General features: G+C 39.3%; 1 protein-coding gene across 1 annotated transcript; it reads right to left on the bottom strand.

Annotated features, from left to right (window-relative positions):
* Nucleotides 1-1701: 1701 nt before the first annotated feature.
* Nucleotides 1702-15119, bottom strand: LOC104595322 (Cytochrome bd ubiquinol oxidase, 14kDa subunit). The gene is made up of 4 exons (XM_010256016.2): nucleotides 14914-15119; nucleotides 14657-14814; nucleotides 12666-12713; nucleotides 1702-2044 (listed from the first exon to the last, which is right to left on the bottom strand). Exons 1-4 carry the CDS (start codon nucleotides 15008-15010, stop codon nucleotides 1976-1978), a joined length of 372 nt encoding a protein of 123 aa, XP_010254318.1. The 5' UTR covers nucleotides 15011-15119; the 3' UTR covers nucleotides 1702-1975.
* Between the last annotated feature and the right edge of the window lie 56 nt (nucleotides 15120-15175).

Here is a 15175-nt window from a genome sequence, read left to right as displayed (position 1 = left end):
GCCATCGGTGGGCCCATTAGGTTAGCACTTAGCAGGAAATTCCCAGATGGTGGAAAAATCCTCTTTATGTCTTGCTCTTTAAAGGTGCCCATGTTAAAAATGAAACAAAATTGGTTGCAAGTAGACCTGTTCATGGGTCGGGTCGGGCTTGGGCCGGGCTTTTAGTGTTCATTAACAGAAAAATAATAGGCCCGAGCCCAAGCCCGGCCCGACCAATGGGCCTAGAACTTGGGCCCGAGCCCGGTCCTGATAAAAAGCCTGAAGCCCGAGCCCGAGCCCGAAGCCTGACCTAATAAAAGAAAATCAAAATTTCCCTATTCAAATAGACATTATCTATTTTAATTCATATGTTTTTTCCCCTATTTAAATGAACAATGGGCCTACAAGTGAATCAACAACCTTTTCAAATAAAAAAATTTATTCAAATGGACATCACATAGGGTTTTTACTTAGGTTTAACTATAGGTCGGTCGGGTCGGGCTCGGGCCGGGCTATTTTGGAAAAGCCCGAGCCCGGCTCGAATTTTATGCGGGCTGGGCTTTTTGGCCCAAGGTTAAGCCTATGGGCCAAAAAGCCTGTTCAAGCCTGTCCGGGAGTCGGGCCGGCCCATCGGGCCACCCGGCCCATGAACAGGTCTAATTGCAAGTAGCCCTGTTTGATGTTTTTATTTTTAAAATTAAAAATGGAAAAATCTATGATACCAGAAAGATATGGCACGGGAAGAGCTTTGATCAATCAAATCCTATTCGTGAATTTTTATAAATAGCATCTGATTTAAGTTTATGATACCCGTTGATTGGCCACAAGTTTTTCAGATATGATGTCTTTTCAGTATCATAGTGCAACTAATTAAAAAATTATAAAATTCTACAAGGGATGGAAAGTGAAAGAGAGTAAATTGATGTGAGCAACTACATTATAGAATGTGGTACAGACTAGAAACCTAGAACCTAATCCGAAAGCCTAAACCCAACCACACCACACCAGTTGATTGTGGTTCAGTTTGTGGGATCTCCTGATGTTTGTAGCAGAGATTCGAGATCAAATCCCACAGCCACCAGCCCGTGCGCATTGTGTAACCCCAAGAACACGAGTTAAAAAAAACACAAAGCAGCCTAATACAGGCCAAAACGATGTCCTAGTCCAGAACATTCACACTCCAGGCCCCAAAACTGATGCCCCAACTCCCAAGGCTGTCTCAACTCTGAAGAACTGAACAATGCAAGTCCAAGCTCCATCTTTAATTGTTTGGTAAGTCGTCCCTTGTAACTTGTCACTGAACTGGTTGGTATCGGTCATCAGTCATCAATAACTCTTTTATTTATGGCACCCTGGCTCTACGATGTTATAACTCATCCATTCTTGGTTTTCTTGTCTCAGTCGTGATGAAAATGTTGGAAGATCGGACGGTGTCACAATAAGGTCCAATTGCTAATTGGTATCCAATTATTACCCCATTCAAGCGATAGTATTTCACTGTAACCTGGTTATGGTTGGTATCTACAGTGCCTGAAGAATTACATCCAACACACCCCATTGGTCAAATGTCTTAAATTTCGTTGTACTTACGAGATGAAGTTGTCTATTTGCTGAGTGCTGGTGTTTGCTGAAATTTGATAACAAGGCGACAGTACTAGTCCCTGGGCCATATAATAAAAAATCATATAAAGCTATTTTTCTCCCTTTCCATTTGGTCATGTCTTGGAATATAGATGATCAAGTTGATTTCAGAGTAGAACTTCAAAACAGTGTTAGGCATATATTATTAACATTTAAAGAGGCCCATATATGGTAACAATGACTATCAGACCATTTAATCCACAAAAGCAAAAGATCCTTCTCTGAACGTAGATAAAATAAACCAAATTTCTCAGCTTTCATGGTCCTCTTTAAAACTTCCCAATAGAATAATAGTGTCCTTATTTCTTTGAAAGACGTACTCAGCAAGTAACAACCGAGACAAATAACAGTATAATCAAGGGATGGTGCGCTGATAGAGAGGCAATGCCCCCAATGCTTCCCGTTCCGCCCTTTCCTTCTTTATCTGCACAAAGATCATAGTTTAAAAGATTATTTGTGGCTACAACATGTAAGAAAAATTGCAGTGACTACTTGACAAATTATGGACTCTACCAAATAAATTGCACACAATGCAGGGATTATTGCCCCTATCGATTTTTGAGGAGTCTGACTTCCAACCTATCAACATCTTTGATAAGATGATGTGTGTATTTGCATGAGAAAAAAAATGGAAAACACCACAATTCATTCATGCAGATAAAGGCCTCAAATAGTCAAAACATTCAGCACCAACTGCAGAAGCATATTGCGGAAACTAAATCCCAAGTTGCATGCCCAATCTTCAAATGAACCAATTAGGATGTTATATGGTGACTACCAAATCAAACATCATTTAGTTGACTTAGTCTAAAATAGAGTCAAGCTGGGCAAGAAGCCAAAACAAGCGGAAAAACTGGTTAGCTTTTTCAACCGGAAATGGTAAAGGTAGATTTTTACCCAAGGAGTGTTTACACAGTGCAGGAAAAAGAAAAAACACCCCACTAGCCTAGTAGATACTCCTACACGACTTTGAGTCCCTAATAAACAATAGCCAATTCAAATAAATTATTAAGCTGAGAACATGAGAAGAGAGTAGTCTCCACTTTGAAATATTGGAAGCAAGGTTCAAAATATCGATACGCGAGAACATGAGAAGAGAGTAGTCTCCACTTTGAAATATTGGAAGCAAGGTTCAAAATATCGATACGCCCGATACGCCGGTATGGGCGTATCAGGCGAATCGATACAGTGTTTCAGGCCTTTTTTTTTGCAACCGGTTCAGGGGGGCTGGTTTAGGTCTCCTCTACCCCCTGAACCAGTCAGACCTCCAATACACCCACTGTAGGGGCGTATCGAAGGGGTCCTGGAAGTGTCCAGCAAGAACATGAAGTCTTCTTAATTGAGATTGAATCTGCAATTTCCTTCCAATTTCTTATCATCTCATCAACTGAGAACACTGTAAACAATTCCAAAGTTTCCAATGTATCACCTTAATGTGGATAGTCTCCAAGATTACTTCCAGGCTCCTCTCCTTATTTGAGAATATCCTTGAGTTTCTCTCCTCCCAAACAGTCCAACACACTGCAACCCTAACACATCTCCACATGATCTTGGTCCTTTTGGTTGGCCAGTTAGGCATGGAAGTAAATAAGCTTTGCACATTCGAAGGGGGAGCCCACCTGCACCCAAACAAAGAAGTAATAAACCATTCCCAAATAACTTTAACAAACTGACAAGAAATTAGTAAATGGTATCCAGACTCACCATCGGATTTACAGAGGATACACCAATGAGGAGACAAACAACTATTGGGTCTTTTTCTTTGAAGTAGATCCCCTGTATTAACTCTTTCCAAAAAGGCTTCCCAACAAAAACTCCCAACCTTTGGAGGTATAGGTCGACACCACACTTCTTTAACAGGGAATGACAATCCAACATGAGAAGGGGGTAAAAGGGCCTTAAAGAAAGAGGCACAAGTGTAGGAACCCGAGGGAGTGAGTGTCCATATTCTATTATCTGTCTTTGATGGATCAATCTAAAATACAAGCTAACTCGATGTCCTTGACATCTCTTCTCAAATGCAGGCTCCATCCGAAACCAGAAGGTGAATTAGAAGGTACAAGGAAAGGGGAAACTGGTTCATTTTTAAGGGTAGAGATAGCAAAGAGGCTTGGAAATTGTTCTTTCAAAGAGGAATCCCCAACTCAAACATGCTCCCAAAATTTAATGAGGTTACTTGAGTGCAAATCATACCTGATCCATGGAGAGAACAAGGGCAATATGGCTTGAATAGCTTTCCAGGGAGATGCTCTTGTAGTCCTTGCTAGGATCCCAGAGTCCCATCCATTGCCTGCCAGCCCATGTATACTTCCCACTATCTTAACCCACAGTCTTTCTTTCTCCAATGTAAATCTCCACAGCCATTTCCCTCCTAATATCCTTATGTTCCCAATTTCCAGACCTCCCTCCTTCTTACTCCTACATACCACCTCCCACCTAACCCTATGATCCTTCTCCCCCGGCTCCCAAAGAAAATCTCTCATTAGTTTTTCCAGCCTGCTAGCCACCTTAGTCGGAATCTTAGAGACTAACAAAAAATAGACAGGAAGGTTAGCAAGAGTAGACCTAATTAGGGTAATTCTCTCTCCAAGAGAAATAGTTTTTCTTCCAATTGGCAAGTCTCTTTTCAAACTTCTCCACAACAGGGGCCCAAGAATCACCTTTCTGAGGATTATCTCCCAATGGTAAACCAAGGTAGTTCAAGGGCCAATTAGATACTACACACCCCAAAATGTTTGCATACTCGCAAACCTCCCCTTCCCCCATATTGACTCCAACTATACAACTTTTCTCAAAGTTCACTCTAAGGTTTGACATTAGCTCAAAAAGTTGTATAGTGATTATGAAGTAGTGGTGGAGAGGGATTAGACATGGAGACCCAAATTACTGGTTGGAAGTTGGAACTGATGAGAAATATGGAAAAGAGAGAAAAAAAAGACAAGTGATACCATCGAAATCACAAAAGAAAATAGCAGATTTAAGTGGGTCATAACAGTCAAGACAAGTAATAAAGGCTGCTCCTGGACAACCCCCAGCTCCTAATTCTTCCTTTCATTAATGAGTACACCAATGATCTAGTTAAAGCACCCTGCTGAACGTTATGTTCACTCTAGATACTAAAGAGCTAGCCTCTGATTTAATGGCAAAACAGCCGGGGCCCTTTGGGCTGTTTCATCATCTCTTACTCATCCAATAACAATCTGAGGATCCTCTTTTTTATCAACAACAATGATCAAGCCCTTGAAGAAATGCCAAGCTAAGAAGACAATACACAACAGAGCCCAAAGGGAAGATCAATGTAATCCCCTCAGTGATACAAGTGTCTACCCAGATTGAGTTTCCCTCATTGATGGACCAAAAAGAAACCAAAATAATCAGCTGATAATCCATCTTAATCCATAAAGCTTTTCAACCCAGATGACTCTGCATTTCTTATGGCACAACCATCAAAGTTCAGCTTGAATAACATAACTATGATTTATGCAATGTCTCTACACTGATAAATAGCCAAATAAGGCCATTTTAAAATGAAAATGATTAGTAGGGAACTCTCTGAACTACTGCTCTCCACAAAGAATCCATACTCCAACTTTGATGGTAATGAAATCAATTGATATATCAACTTGTCTTGTCCTAATTGAAGAAAATCCTGGCATTACCCTCCTCCCAAAAACACCAAAGGATAGTTGTTCTCTAACACCTCTACATAATCTGACCCCTTGTGTGTGGGTGTTGTTTCTGGGTGGATCTACAGACAAATATTGATTGAATATCAACTAGTACCTCTACTGGGCTCCAACCTTTTTCAAAAAAAAAAAAAGAGAGATATGAAATGACTCTGTATCTCCAAAGCACAAGGCATGAAATTAATGGATGGTATATTTCCTTTGGAACTGATTATTCTGGTTCAGTAACAAGTAATTCCAAGATATAACAAAAATGGAAACAAGCCTCAAATAATGTTTAGAAATAGAGCTTGTTAGTATTATAAGCCATACAAAAAGGTTTTTGTACATCAGAAGGGGGATCTGACATGATTCAGATTCATTTATATTTGAGAATGAAAGCATCCTAATTCATTCGCAATGGATGACCAGAGCAAGCCAATGATTTTCTTCATAATGAAATCCTCCATTCATCTTTTGTCATCAAAGATATGTCAATTGTGCATCATCGAGATCTTCCAACAAATATAAAAAGGTGTTGAACAGTTGAAGTATCTGGAGCCTTCTACAGAGACCCTTATATGCCATCCAAGGATCAAGATTCAAGACAACAAGAGTACCTGAAATCACCCAGCTCACAGGGAACATTCAAACCAGGAATCCTGACTTTGAGGTCAAACAAATCTACTTCACTTCAACAGGAGGGCTCCAAATAAATCTGGGCTGAGATGAGCCCTTGTCTCTATAGCCTTGAACAAAATATTACCACTGGGAAAGATGCCCCGTGGCTCAGACATCCAGATCCAATTTGTCCTGCAAATTGAGGTGAACTAATGAAGAGCAAGATCACTGGACAACTGCCTTCCCAAGCATTAAGATTTTTGGGACACAAACCATGTTTTCTTTTTTTTGATCAATGACACAAACCATGTTTTCAGTTACCCATTCAAAACAATTTCTTATTATTTATTCCTTGTACACAGTCTACAAGAGCTTAGGATGGGAAATTGTAAGGGGTCTTTTACCATGCTAAACCGTACCAAAACTTTAAGGAATTTCCTTTCCAACCTTGAATTTTGAAAGCAACCAACATTTCCTGAGTTCCCCTTGGTACATTTGCTCCCTCAAAATCCAAGCCCTATTAATAAAATCTATATTCAACTATAATGTCTCTTCTCCATAGAATCCAATCCAAAAAGAGTCTACCAATTTATCATCTACTCCTACCATTTGTGTACTTTTTTTTGGAGAAAAGTAAGGTAAAATTTTATTCATTGAGCACCAGATTAAAGCAGATTACAACCAAAGCCCCCAAGACAAGGAGCCAAACACACTAAACCACCTGGAATACATCATAACTCAAGGACGTCCCTGGATCTCAATTGAGAACAGAGGACTGAGTTTTGAAGACCCTCGGCCACAGCCACCCATGAAATGAGCTTGCCGAAAGCAAAGGCAATCAAGGAATCTACATCAGAAGCTTTATTTTGAAAGATTCTTCTATTTCTTTCAGTCCAGACTGTGCATAAAATGGCTGCAGGCAGGACACTCCAAATGCACCTTGCCAACTTGGAACCACCCTGAAGCTCCCAACTCCATAGCATATCCAAAACAGAACATGGCATACACCATTGAAGCCCCAGGCCCGACAGAAAGTGATTCCAGATTGCAGCTGTAACAGAACAGTGAATGAACAAATGCTTGCCATCTTCAGCCACTTGGCCACATAGAACACATAGCAGGTCCTGAATCTGCACACCTCTCCTAACCAGGGAATCTTTCGTAAGACATCTATTCAGAACAGCTGCCCAAACCAAAACATTCACTTTTGAGGGCACTGAAGGGTTCCAAATTTTCCCAGCTGGAACTTTTGATTGATTTTCTCCATTCAGAACCCCAGCAAAAGAATTAACAGAGAAAATACCATCCGCACTATACTTCCAACTCCAAGAGTCCTCAGCCAACAAGTCTATGGACTGCCTGTACAGCAACCCCAAGAGTTCTGCAACTTTCTCAACTTCCCAGTCCTGAAATGGCCTTCTAAATGAGGGGCTCCAAGTAATAGTACCCCCCCCCCCCCACTTCAAAATTACTAGCCACTGAACCATTTTGATTTTCTGCATTCTGAAACAGCTGAGGGAAAACTTCAGCAAGAGGTCTACTGTCACACCAAGTATCCTTCCAAAACCACAGCCTATTCCCATTCCCCACCTTTGGAGTCAAGCCACTGCTAATCCAAAGGAGATTTTCTATGACTTTCTTCCACAGGGAGCAACCTAATGAGTTCAACTGATTTGTGGTTAACCAGTCCCCCTGTCAGTATCACATTTTGCCGCAATTAATTTCCTCCACCATCTGTCTTTTTCTTTCTCAAATCTCCAAATCCATCTTCCCAATAGAGCTTTGTTAAACAGCTTTAGCTTCCTGATCCCCAAACCCCCCTTCTCCTTAGGAACACATAACTGCTCCCAGTTAACCAGATGTAATTTCTCCCCTCCAAAGGAAGGAAGTCTCTCTGGAGCTTCTCAATTCTTTGAGCTACTTTGACTGGAATTGGAAATAAAGATAGAAAATAAGCAGGAAGATTAGAGAAAGAGCTTTTTTAATAATATGCTCCAACAAATCTGATAAAATAGAATTGGGAAACCATCAGGGCCCGGGGCTCTATCTCCATCCATGCTAAAGACAACATCCTTCACTTCTTGATCTTGAAACTCTCTTTCTAACCACAGACTATTCTCCTCCAACAGTTTAAACCCTTCCCAAAAGCTTATGGAGAGTTTTATGTTTTCTTTCTTTGAGTAAAGATCTTTAAAGAATTATAAGAAAGCTTCAAAATTTTCCTTAGGGTCCTCCACTTCTCGTTGCCCGATTTTTAATTTTGTTAGAAGATTTCTTTTCCGCCTCCCATATGCATATATGTGGAAGAACCTGGAGTTATTGTCCCCCTCCTTTAACCATCTAACCCTAGATCATTGTCTCCAGTAAACTTCTTCTCTTCTTACTACCTGTTCCCATTCTTTTCTTAGCTCAAATCTTCTCCTTCTTTCGTTCTCATTTAGGTGCCCACTCTGCTCCTTTTGGTCTAACTCATCCAATTCGGATAGGATTGCTGATTTCTCTTCTTTGAAGGCTTTAAATTCCTCTTTGGCCCATCCTTTTAGCTTCGGGTAGGAGCTGAACTTTTTCCCCACTCGGAGAGACCTCAAAACCCTTCCATAGACCCTCATCCCCCACTTTCTGCACAAATAGAGTTAGAACTTCCATTACACAAATAAACAAAAGTGGAGAAAGAGGATCCCCTTGCCTCAATCCTCTAGAACTTTTGAATTAGCTGTAGATTGACCATTAAGCAAAACTGAGAACTTCGGAGAGGAAATACATACCTTAATCCAATTCCTCCATTTCTGCCCGAAGTTCATTTTCTTCAACACAAAGTCCAAACACTTCCAATTTACATGATCATACGCCTTTTCCAAATCCAACTTACAAAGCAGCCCTGGTTTACCTTCTCTTATTCTTGGTGAAAGTCATGGAACACCTTTAGCAGATCCCCTTTCACCCCCTCCCAACACTGTTTATAGAAGATGTTAGTTAAACCATCTGGCCCTGGAGATTTCTCAGTTTCCAAGTTTTTTATCACCTGCCATATTTCATTTTCTGTGAAGGGAGCTTCTAATTCCCTTTGCTGATACACAGAAAGTCTGAGAAGAAAAGGCCTCCTTACCCAGTTTTCTTTAAACAACTCTGAGAAGAAATTAGTGGCAATGTGTTTCATTTCTATCCATTCTTCACCCACTTGCCCTCCCCATTCAGGTCTCTCAAATTGATTTACTCTTTTTCTTGCCTTTTCCATTTTGTTAAAGAAGCTGGAGTTCTTATCCCCCGCTTTAAGCCACTTAACCTTAGCTCTTTGCCACCACTTTAACTCATCCTTGTATGCTATAGAATCCAAAGTCACTTTGGCCAAAAGTCTCTTCCTTCTCTCTTCCTCTCTAAGGGACCCCATTTCTTCAGCCGAATCCAGATCTTTTATTACCTCTAGGCACTTACTCTTCTCCATTTCAGTCTTTCCTTGAAAATCCACTTTCCAAGATTTCAGCACTTCTTTTATTCCTTTGATCTTTTTAGCCAAGATGAAAGAGCCGGTACCCTCCACTTGGAAATCTGCCCATTTCGACAAAAACAAAGGAACCAACTCTTTCTCTTAAAACCAAGCATTTTCCATCTTGAAGGGGGGTTTGCTTCTCACCTGATTTTCCAACTTCCCACATAGCAACTGAATTGGAGAATGATCCGATATAGGTTTAGGAAGATCCACTTGTTTTATTTGCTGGAACGCCTCTTCCCAACTCATGGAAACTAAAAATCTGTCAAGTTATACCAGAATCGGGGATTCTTGATTATTTGTCCAGGTGTATTGAGCCCCCATAAGAGGCAGGTCTAAAAGTTCAGATCGATTCACAAAATCAGCAAATCTTCTTCTATCCCTCAATCTCTGAGTACCACTACTTTTTTTCCTCTGAAAATCTCACTACATTGAAGTCTCCTCCAACAACCCAAGGCAGGTTAGAGTTACCTCTGGCTACTAACAGTTCCTCCCACAACCTCTCCCTACCATTTGTGTAGTTCTCTCTCTATGAATACAAAACCCATAAACATGGAGAAAATTATGCCACTCAATGACAGATGAAACACCCAAAACTTTTTCCTTGCAGACTTCAGTAGTTCAACCATAAGATTCATAACCATTATTCCTTTTTGTTCATGTTCTGTTATACCATTCACATGTTGCTGGTCCACTACCTATCTCAGTCTCCAACAATGTTTTGAAAATCATAATCGTATCATAAATCATAGAGAAAGTTGAATTGAATCGAATCATGAATCTACATAAATCGTAAGATTTTTTCTATTTTTTACAAATTTGTCAAAATTAAATATAGATATATTAAAATGCTAAATATATATAGGAAAGTGACTTTACCCTATTTTTAATCTATATCTACTATATATGTACCTAAACGATAGAATTTACCAGCTATACAATAGAAGCTTAAGATGATATAACCAAGTTTGACTTGAAAAACAAACAAATCCACACACAAGGGCTCTTTAACCTACATATGATGGAAAATAAACTCAATTTCTAGTCTTAAATAACATAAATAAATCATTTTCTAGTAAAGGCTTTAAAAAAAGTCTCCCTTAGCAAAACTAAAAATAAACAAAAAAAAACAAAGTAGAAAACTATCTCAATTGAATTTATTTGAATCGTAGAAATCATATGGTTTGTGAATAAAATCGTAGGATCCAAGCAAAAATCATAACAATTTTGCAGAAAATGATTCAAACATAAGATTCGAATCAAAACCCTTGAGATTCATGATTCTAATTGTGAATCATATCATAAATTGTAAGATTTTGACAGCATTGGTCTCCAGCAGTAAGGATGATGACTGATAAGTTATGACTCTGTTGGGAATATTAGGAGAAGGAATATGACTCTGTTGGGAAAGTGGTTGTGGAGATTCCCATTGGAGAAGGAGAAGCTTTGGGCTAGAATAGTGGCAAGTATTCATGGGCTGGAGCATAATGGATGGGACGCTGGAATCAGAGCTAGGACCACAAGCAATTCTCCTTGGAAAGCCATTCATGACCTACTACCAGTTTTCTCCCCTAATATCAGGTATGATTTGAATTCCGGTAACTCCATAAAATTTTGGGAACAAACCTGGGTGGGGAGTGCCCCTCTAAAGGATCAGTTTCCTTCTTTGTTTGCTTTTTCTGAGTTGAAAAATGAGCCAATCTCGTCTTTTACCACCCCGTCCTCTTCCATTTCTGGGATTGGGTGGAACTTGGGTCTAAGAAGGGATTTGAGGAACTCAGACTTTGACATTATTTTGAGCCTTATTGCAATTCTTGATAGCGTTGTCTTAGACCCCACTAGGGCGGACTCTAGAATTTGGACACCTTCTCCCAATGGCATTTTTACTTGTGCTTCTTTCTTCAAAGTCTTAATTCAGTCCACCAGTCCTACCTCCCCTCCTTTTCCTGTTGATGAGGTTTGGTGCAGAGCAATACCTCCTAGGGTTGGTAGTTTTTGTTGGGAAGGCTATCTGGAAAGAATCAAAACTGGTGCTTTACTCCAAAAAAAAGAGACCCAATACTTGTTTGTCACCTCAGTGGTGTGTTCTTTGTAAAGCGGATGGGGAGACTGGTTTTCACCTACTGGTGTCTTGCCATTTTGCGAGGTCAATTTGGGAATGGGCTTTGTCCCTATTTGGTTGTTGTTGGAACCCCCCATCAGACTTGCAAGGCCTTTTTTCCCCTTCTTTTTTCAGGTGGCGGATAAAAAGGAGAAGGACAATGTGGAGAGGACTAAGGGCTGCGGTATGTTGGACACTTTGGGAAGAAAGAAATTCCAGGATATTCTCAGAAGCTCAGAGAGGAGCAGCATATCTGAGGGCTATCATTCATATTAGGGCGGTACAGTGGCTAAAATCTTTGGAGCTTTTCACAGATTACACTGTGGATGACATGTTGAGGAAATGGGGTGAAATTGCAAGTTGCACACAAACTAAGTCAGTAATGAGTGTGGCTTGGACCCCTCCACCTAGTGGATTCATGAAATTAAACTTTGATGGGTGTAGCAGGGGAAATCCGGGACAATCGGGGATTGGGGGTGTTTTTAGGGATGGAAATGGGGTCATTTCTGCCATGCTCTCAGGCCCAATTGGAGTGGGTGACTCCCTTAGAGCTGAGATCTTTGCAGTTATGGAAGGAGTCCAAAAAGCTAAGGAGTTGAACATCAAGAAACTCTTAATTGAAGGGGATTCAGAGGTGGTGATAGGGTGGCTGCTTAAAGATCACAATGGCTTATGGAAGTACAATAATGAGAGGAGGAATTCAAGTGGCTGGTGCGGGAGATGGAGGTTAAGACACGTTGGGTTAAAAAATCGGCTAATTCCCTAGCTGACGGTTTAGCTAAACAAGGGGCAAAAAGGGATTCACTTTTTTGGGCCAAGCTGTAACTTTAGTGTGTCTTCTTTCTTTTCTCTTTCTTTTTTCCTTTTTCTTGAGATTCTTTGTTGCTCTTGGAAGATAAGCGCGTTTGTCTTCCTTTTGTAAATCTTCTTTGATGAATTAATGAAAGTGTTATTGATAAAAAAAAAAGTTATACTAATTTTTTTACCTTGGAAATGGACATGATTTAACATTATAATTATAACCAGAAATATAAGGATATCTAAAATCCACAATGAAAACTTGAAAACGAAAATAAATATGGTCATTAACATGGAAAACTTAACAGGGCATACACCTGAAAGATAAAATGCAATCATTTAAAAGTTAAAGCATTTAGTAAGGATAACTTACAAGCGCCAGCATATCCTGAAGGTAGCTCCTAAATGGTGTCTGCATTGCCTGTAACAACAGAAGGAAACAGGTATTAACATCAGATGCAAATGGTTCCACAAAGAATATTTCTTCTCTTTTCTTTTGTTTATTTTTACTACAATAGCAACTGAAATGGACAAGCACAAGCACAAGTGCATAACAATATAGCATAGATAAAAATGCTGCCAAAGATTCATTCTGCAACATTTTTGCAGTTGGCACCTCATGGTATTGAAGGAAAACATAGCTGAAAACTTGCATAGCTGAACAAAATAGATGGTTGAAGATGGTACCATCTAGGGGTGAGCAAAAAAACCGAAAAATCAGTTAACCAAACCGACCGGTATACATATTTTTCTATATATTTTCTATATATTTTTATATATTATAAATTAATAAATGTGCATTATATACATAAATATATATATATATATTTATAATATATGATATATTATTTATTATTTAAAATATAATATTTTATATAAATTTATAATCTTTTATTATATATTTATATATTTTATAATATATTGTAAAAATTAGAAAACCAACAAAACAAACCAACGGTTAACCGATTGGCTTCGGTTCGGTTTCAATTACCGGTTTTCCAAAAACCGGTAGTACCGGTCTGGTTACAAAAAAAGGCCCATGGTTCGGTTAATGGAACTGTGAGCACCCCTAGTACTATCAACTCATATGCAGTGTAAGTCAATTGAGTTCATTCCATCACCATGACTGCTAACTAAACAGAAACCTCAACTGAGAAGAGCAAATGAAAAGGCGGAAGTTTAAGCTCCACATAACAATAGAATTGGCATTTTATTAAAACAATTCCAGATAATACCAGCTAGCCAGAGGTGGTATTGTTTTCTCTATTTTGTTTTTTTTTTATATCTTCTGAAGGGCTACACAATGGGGGTAGCCCATTCCCCAACCTAGGTGCAGGCGGGATTCAATCCCAAGTCTCCACTACGACCAGCAAGAGACCTTACCAATCAGCTGGTTGGCACCTTGCATTTTTTCAGTTTTGTTTATCCTAGCAGTATGCTGTTTATGTTTTAAGATGGATCCGGTGTTTCTAATGTACAGGAATTTTCTCATTTCATCACCAATAAAGAAGAGCTTGTTAGTGATAAAAAAATGTTTAATGAGCTTGTATCTATTTTTTTCTAATTTTAAGGATGTAGTGGGGGTGGGGCAGGGGCTGGCAGAAGCCTTATCATAACACGTTTAGAGAATTATGTTTATGAAAAGCATTAATGATGACAGACATATCCTTTGGTTGTAGGAGATGCTTTCAGGTCGTAGTCAGTACTGCAATATTTGAAATACACACATTTCACTTTCCAGGTCGTATTTGAGAACATTTGTAAAGAAATAGGCATTTTAATGGAACATAAGAAACAGCATTCAGAAACTGTTGTAAAATAAACAAAACGAAGATTTAGCATTTCATGAGGTTTTGTTTTATTTTGTCCTTTTGTAGGAGAAAAAATGAAAAGCATAATGCGAAGAAATATGCAATGCAAGTAAAATCTATAATTAGGATTGATATAACTGATCCACAGCTTCCCACCTGTGAAAATGTATAAAATCTCTCTTGATTCACATCATGTTGCATCTATACACTTTGAATTTATTCTTAATTATATTCCATAGCTAGTATTCCGAGTACAATGTCTCTGTTCCATCCTTCCGCTCTAAAATTCCCCATAAGCATAAAATATAGATGATAACTACATTTTTTTCTACCTTACTTCGATTCTCAAATGGCAAGTAAAAAAGAAGCTTCAGTTTACAGCCGCGACTGAATCATAAATTTCGAATAGAACCAAGGAAAGAAATAGACTCGGTAGGACTAAACCAAAAATTCACTTGAAGCAAAGAAGCTAGGAAATTAAAATAGAAACAACTAAAGCTGAAATAACAAAATCAGGAACCAGGAACTTAGCACAAAAGAAAAGAGAAAAAACCTGCAAATCTTCGGGAAGGTACTCGTGCTTCAACGAGAGGTCCATGGCGCGCTTGAGACGCTGGTTCCTCGCGTCAACGATCTCGCGAGGAAGGCGAGCCAGAGCTTCTTTGATGTCCAGATCGTACATCGGGTCATAGAGGTCATCGTATCGAAGCCCTATATAATACAGAAAAAGATTAATTCGATCACACTGAGAAGATAAGAGTTGCAAATATAAACAGAGATCCGAATAAGAAAAGAAAAAGAAACCCTAACCGTATTTCCTGAGCCGTTTCGAGAGGGATTTCATGTGTTGAGCAGCGAACCAATTCTTTGATGGATTCAAGAAAGATTGCAACATGGACGAAGCCATGGCTGCGCAATTCTCTGCAACTCTCCTTTGCGCTCGCTCCCTTTTTTGCTACTTTTCTGGAAGAATCGCCCGACTTCCCCAACCCAAGGCCCTGAAACAAATATGATCAAAATTTCTCTTTAGACTCTGTTTGGCTTGGTAGAAAGGTTCTTATTTTTTTAACAA

Source organism: Nelumbo nucifera, chromosome 2, assembly GCF_055504915.1.
Source record: "Nelumbo nucifera cultivar China Antique chromosome 2, China Antique-T2T, whole genome shotgun sequence".
NCBI classification, from domain to species: domain Eukaryota; kingdom Viridiplantae; phylum Streptophyta; class Magnoliopsida; order Proteales; family Nelumbonaceae; genus Nelumbo; species Nelumbo nucifera.
Note: the sequence above shows the minus strand (reverse complement) of the source record. Positions and strands in the feature narration are given on the sequence as shown.

Excerpts from the sequence above, each read along its gene's own strand:
- LOC104595322 (XM_010256016.2), bottom strand. The coding sequence starts at position 15,010 with ATGGCTTCGTCCATGTTGCAATCTTTCTTGAATCCATCAAAGAATTGG. Across the intron at positions 14,815-14,913 it reads GAAACGGCTCAGGAAATACG|GGCTTCGATACGATGACCTC; the intron begins GTTAGGGTTTCT and ends TGTATTATATAG. Across the intron at positions 2,045-12,665 it reads TTCAGGATATGCTGGCGCTT|ATAAAGAAGGAAAGGGCGGA; the intron begins GTAAGTTATCCT and ends ATCTTTGTGCAG.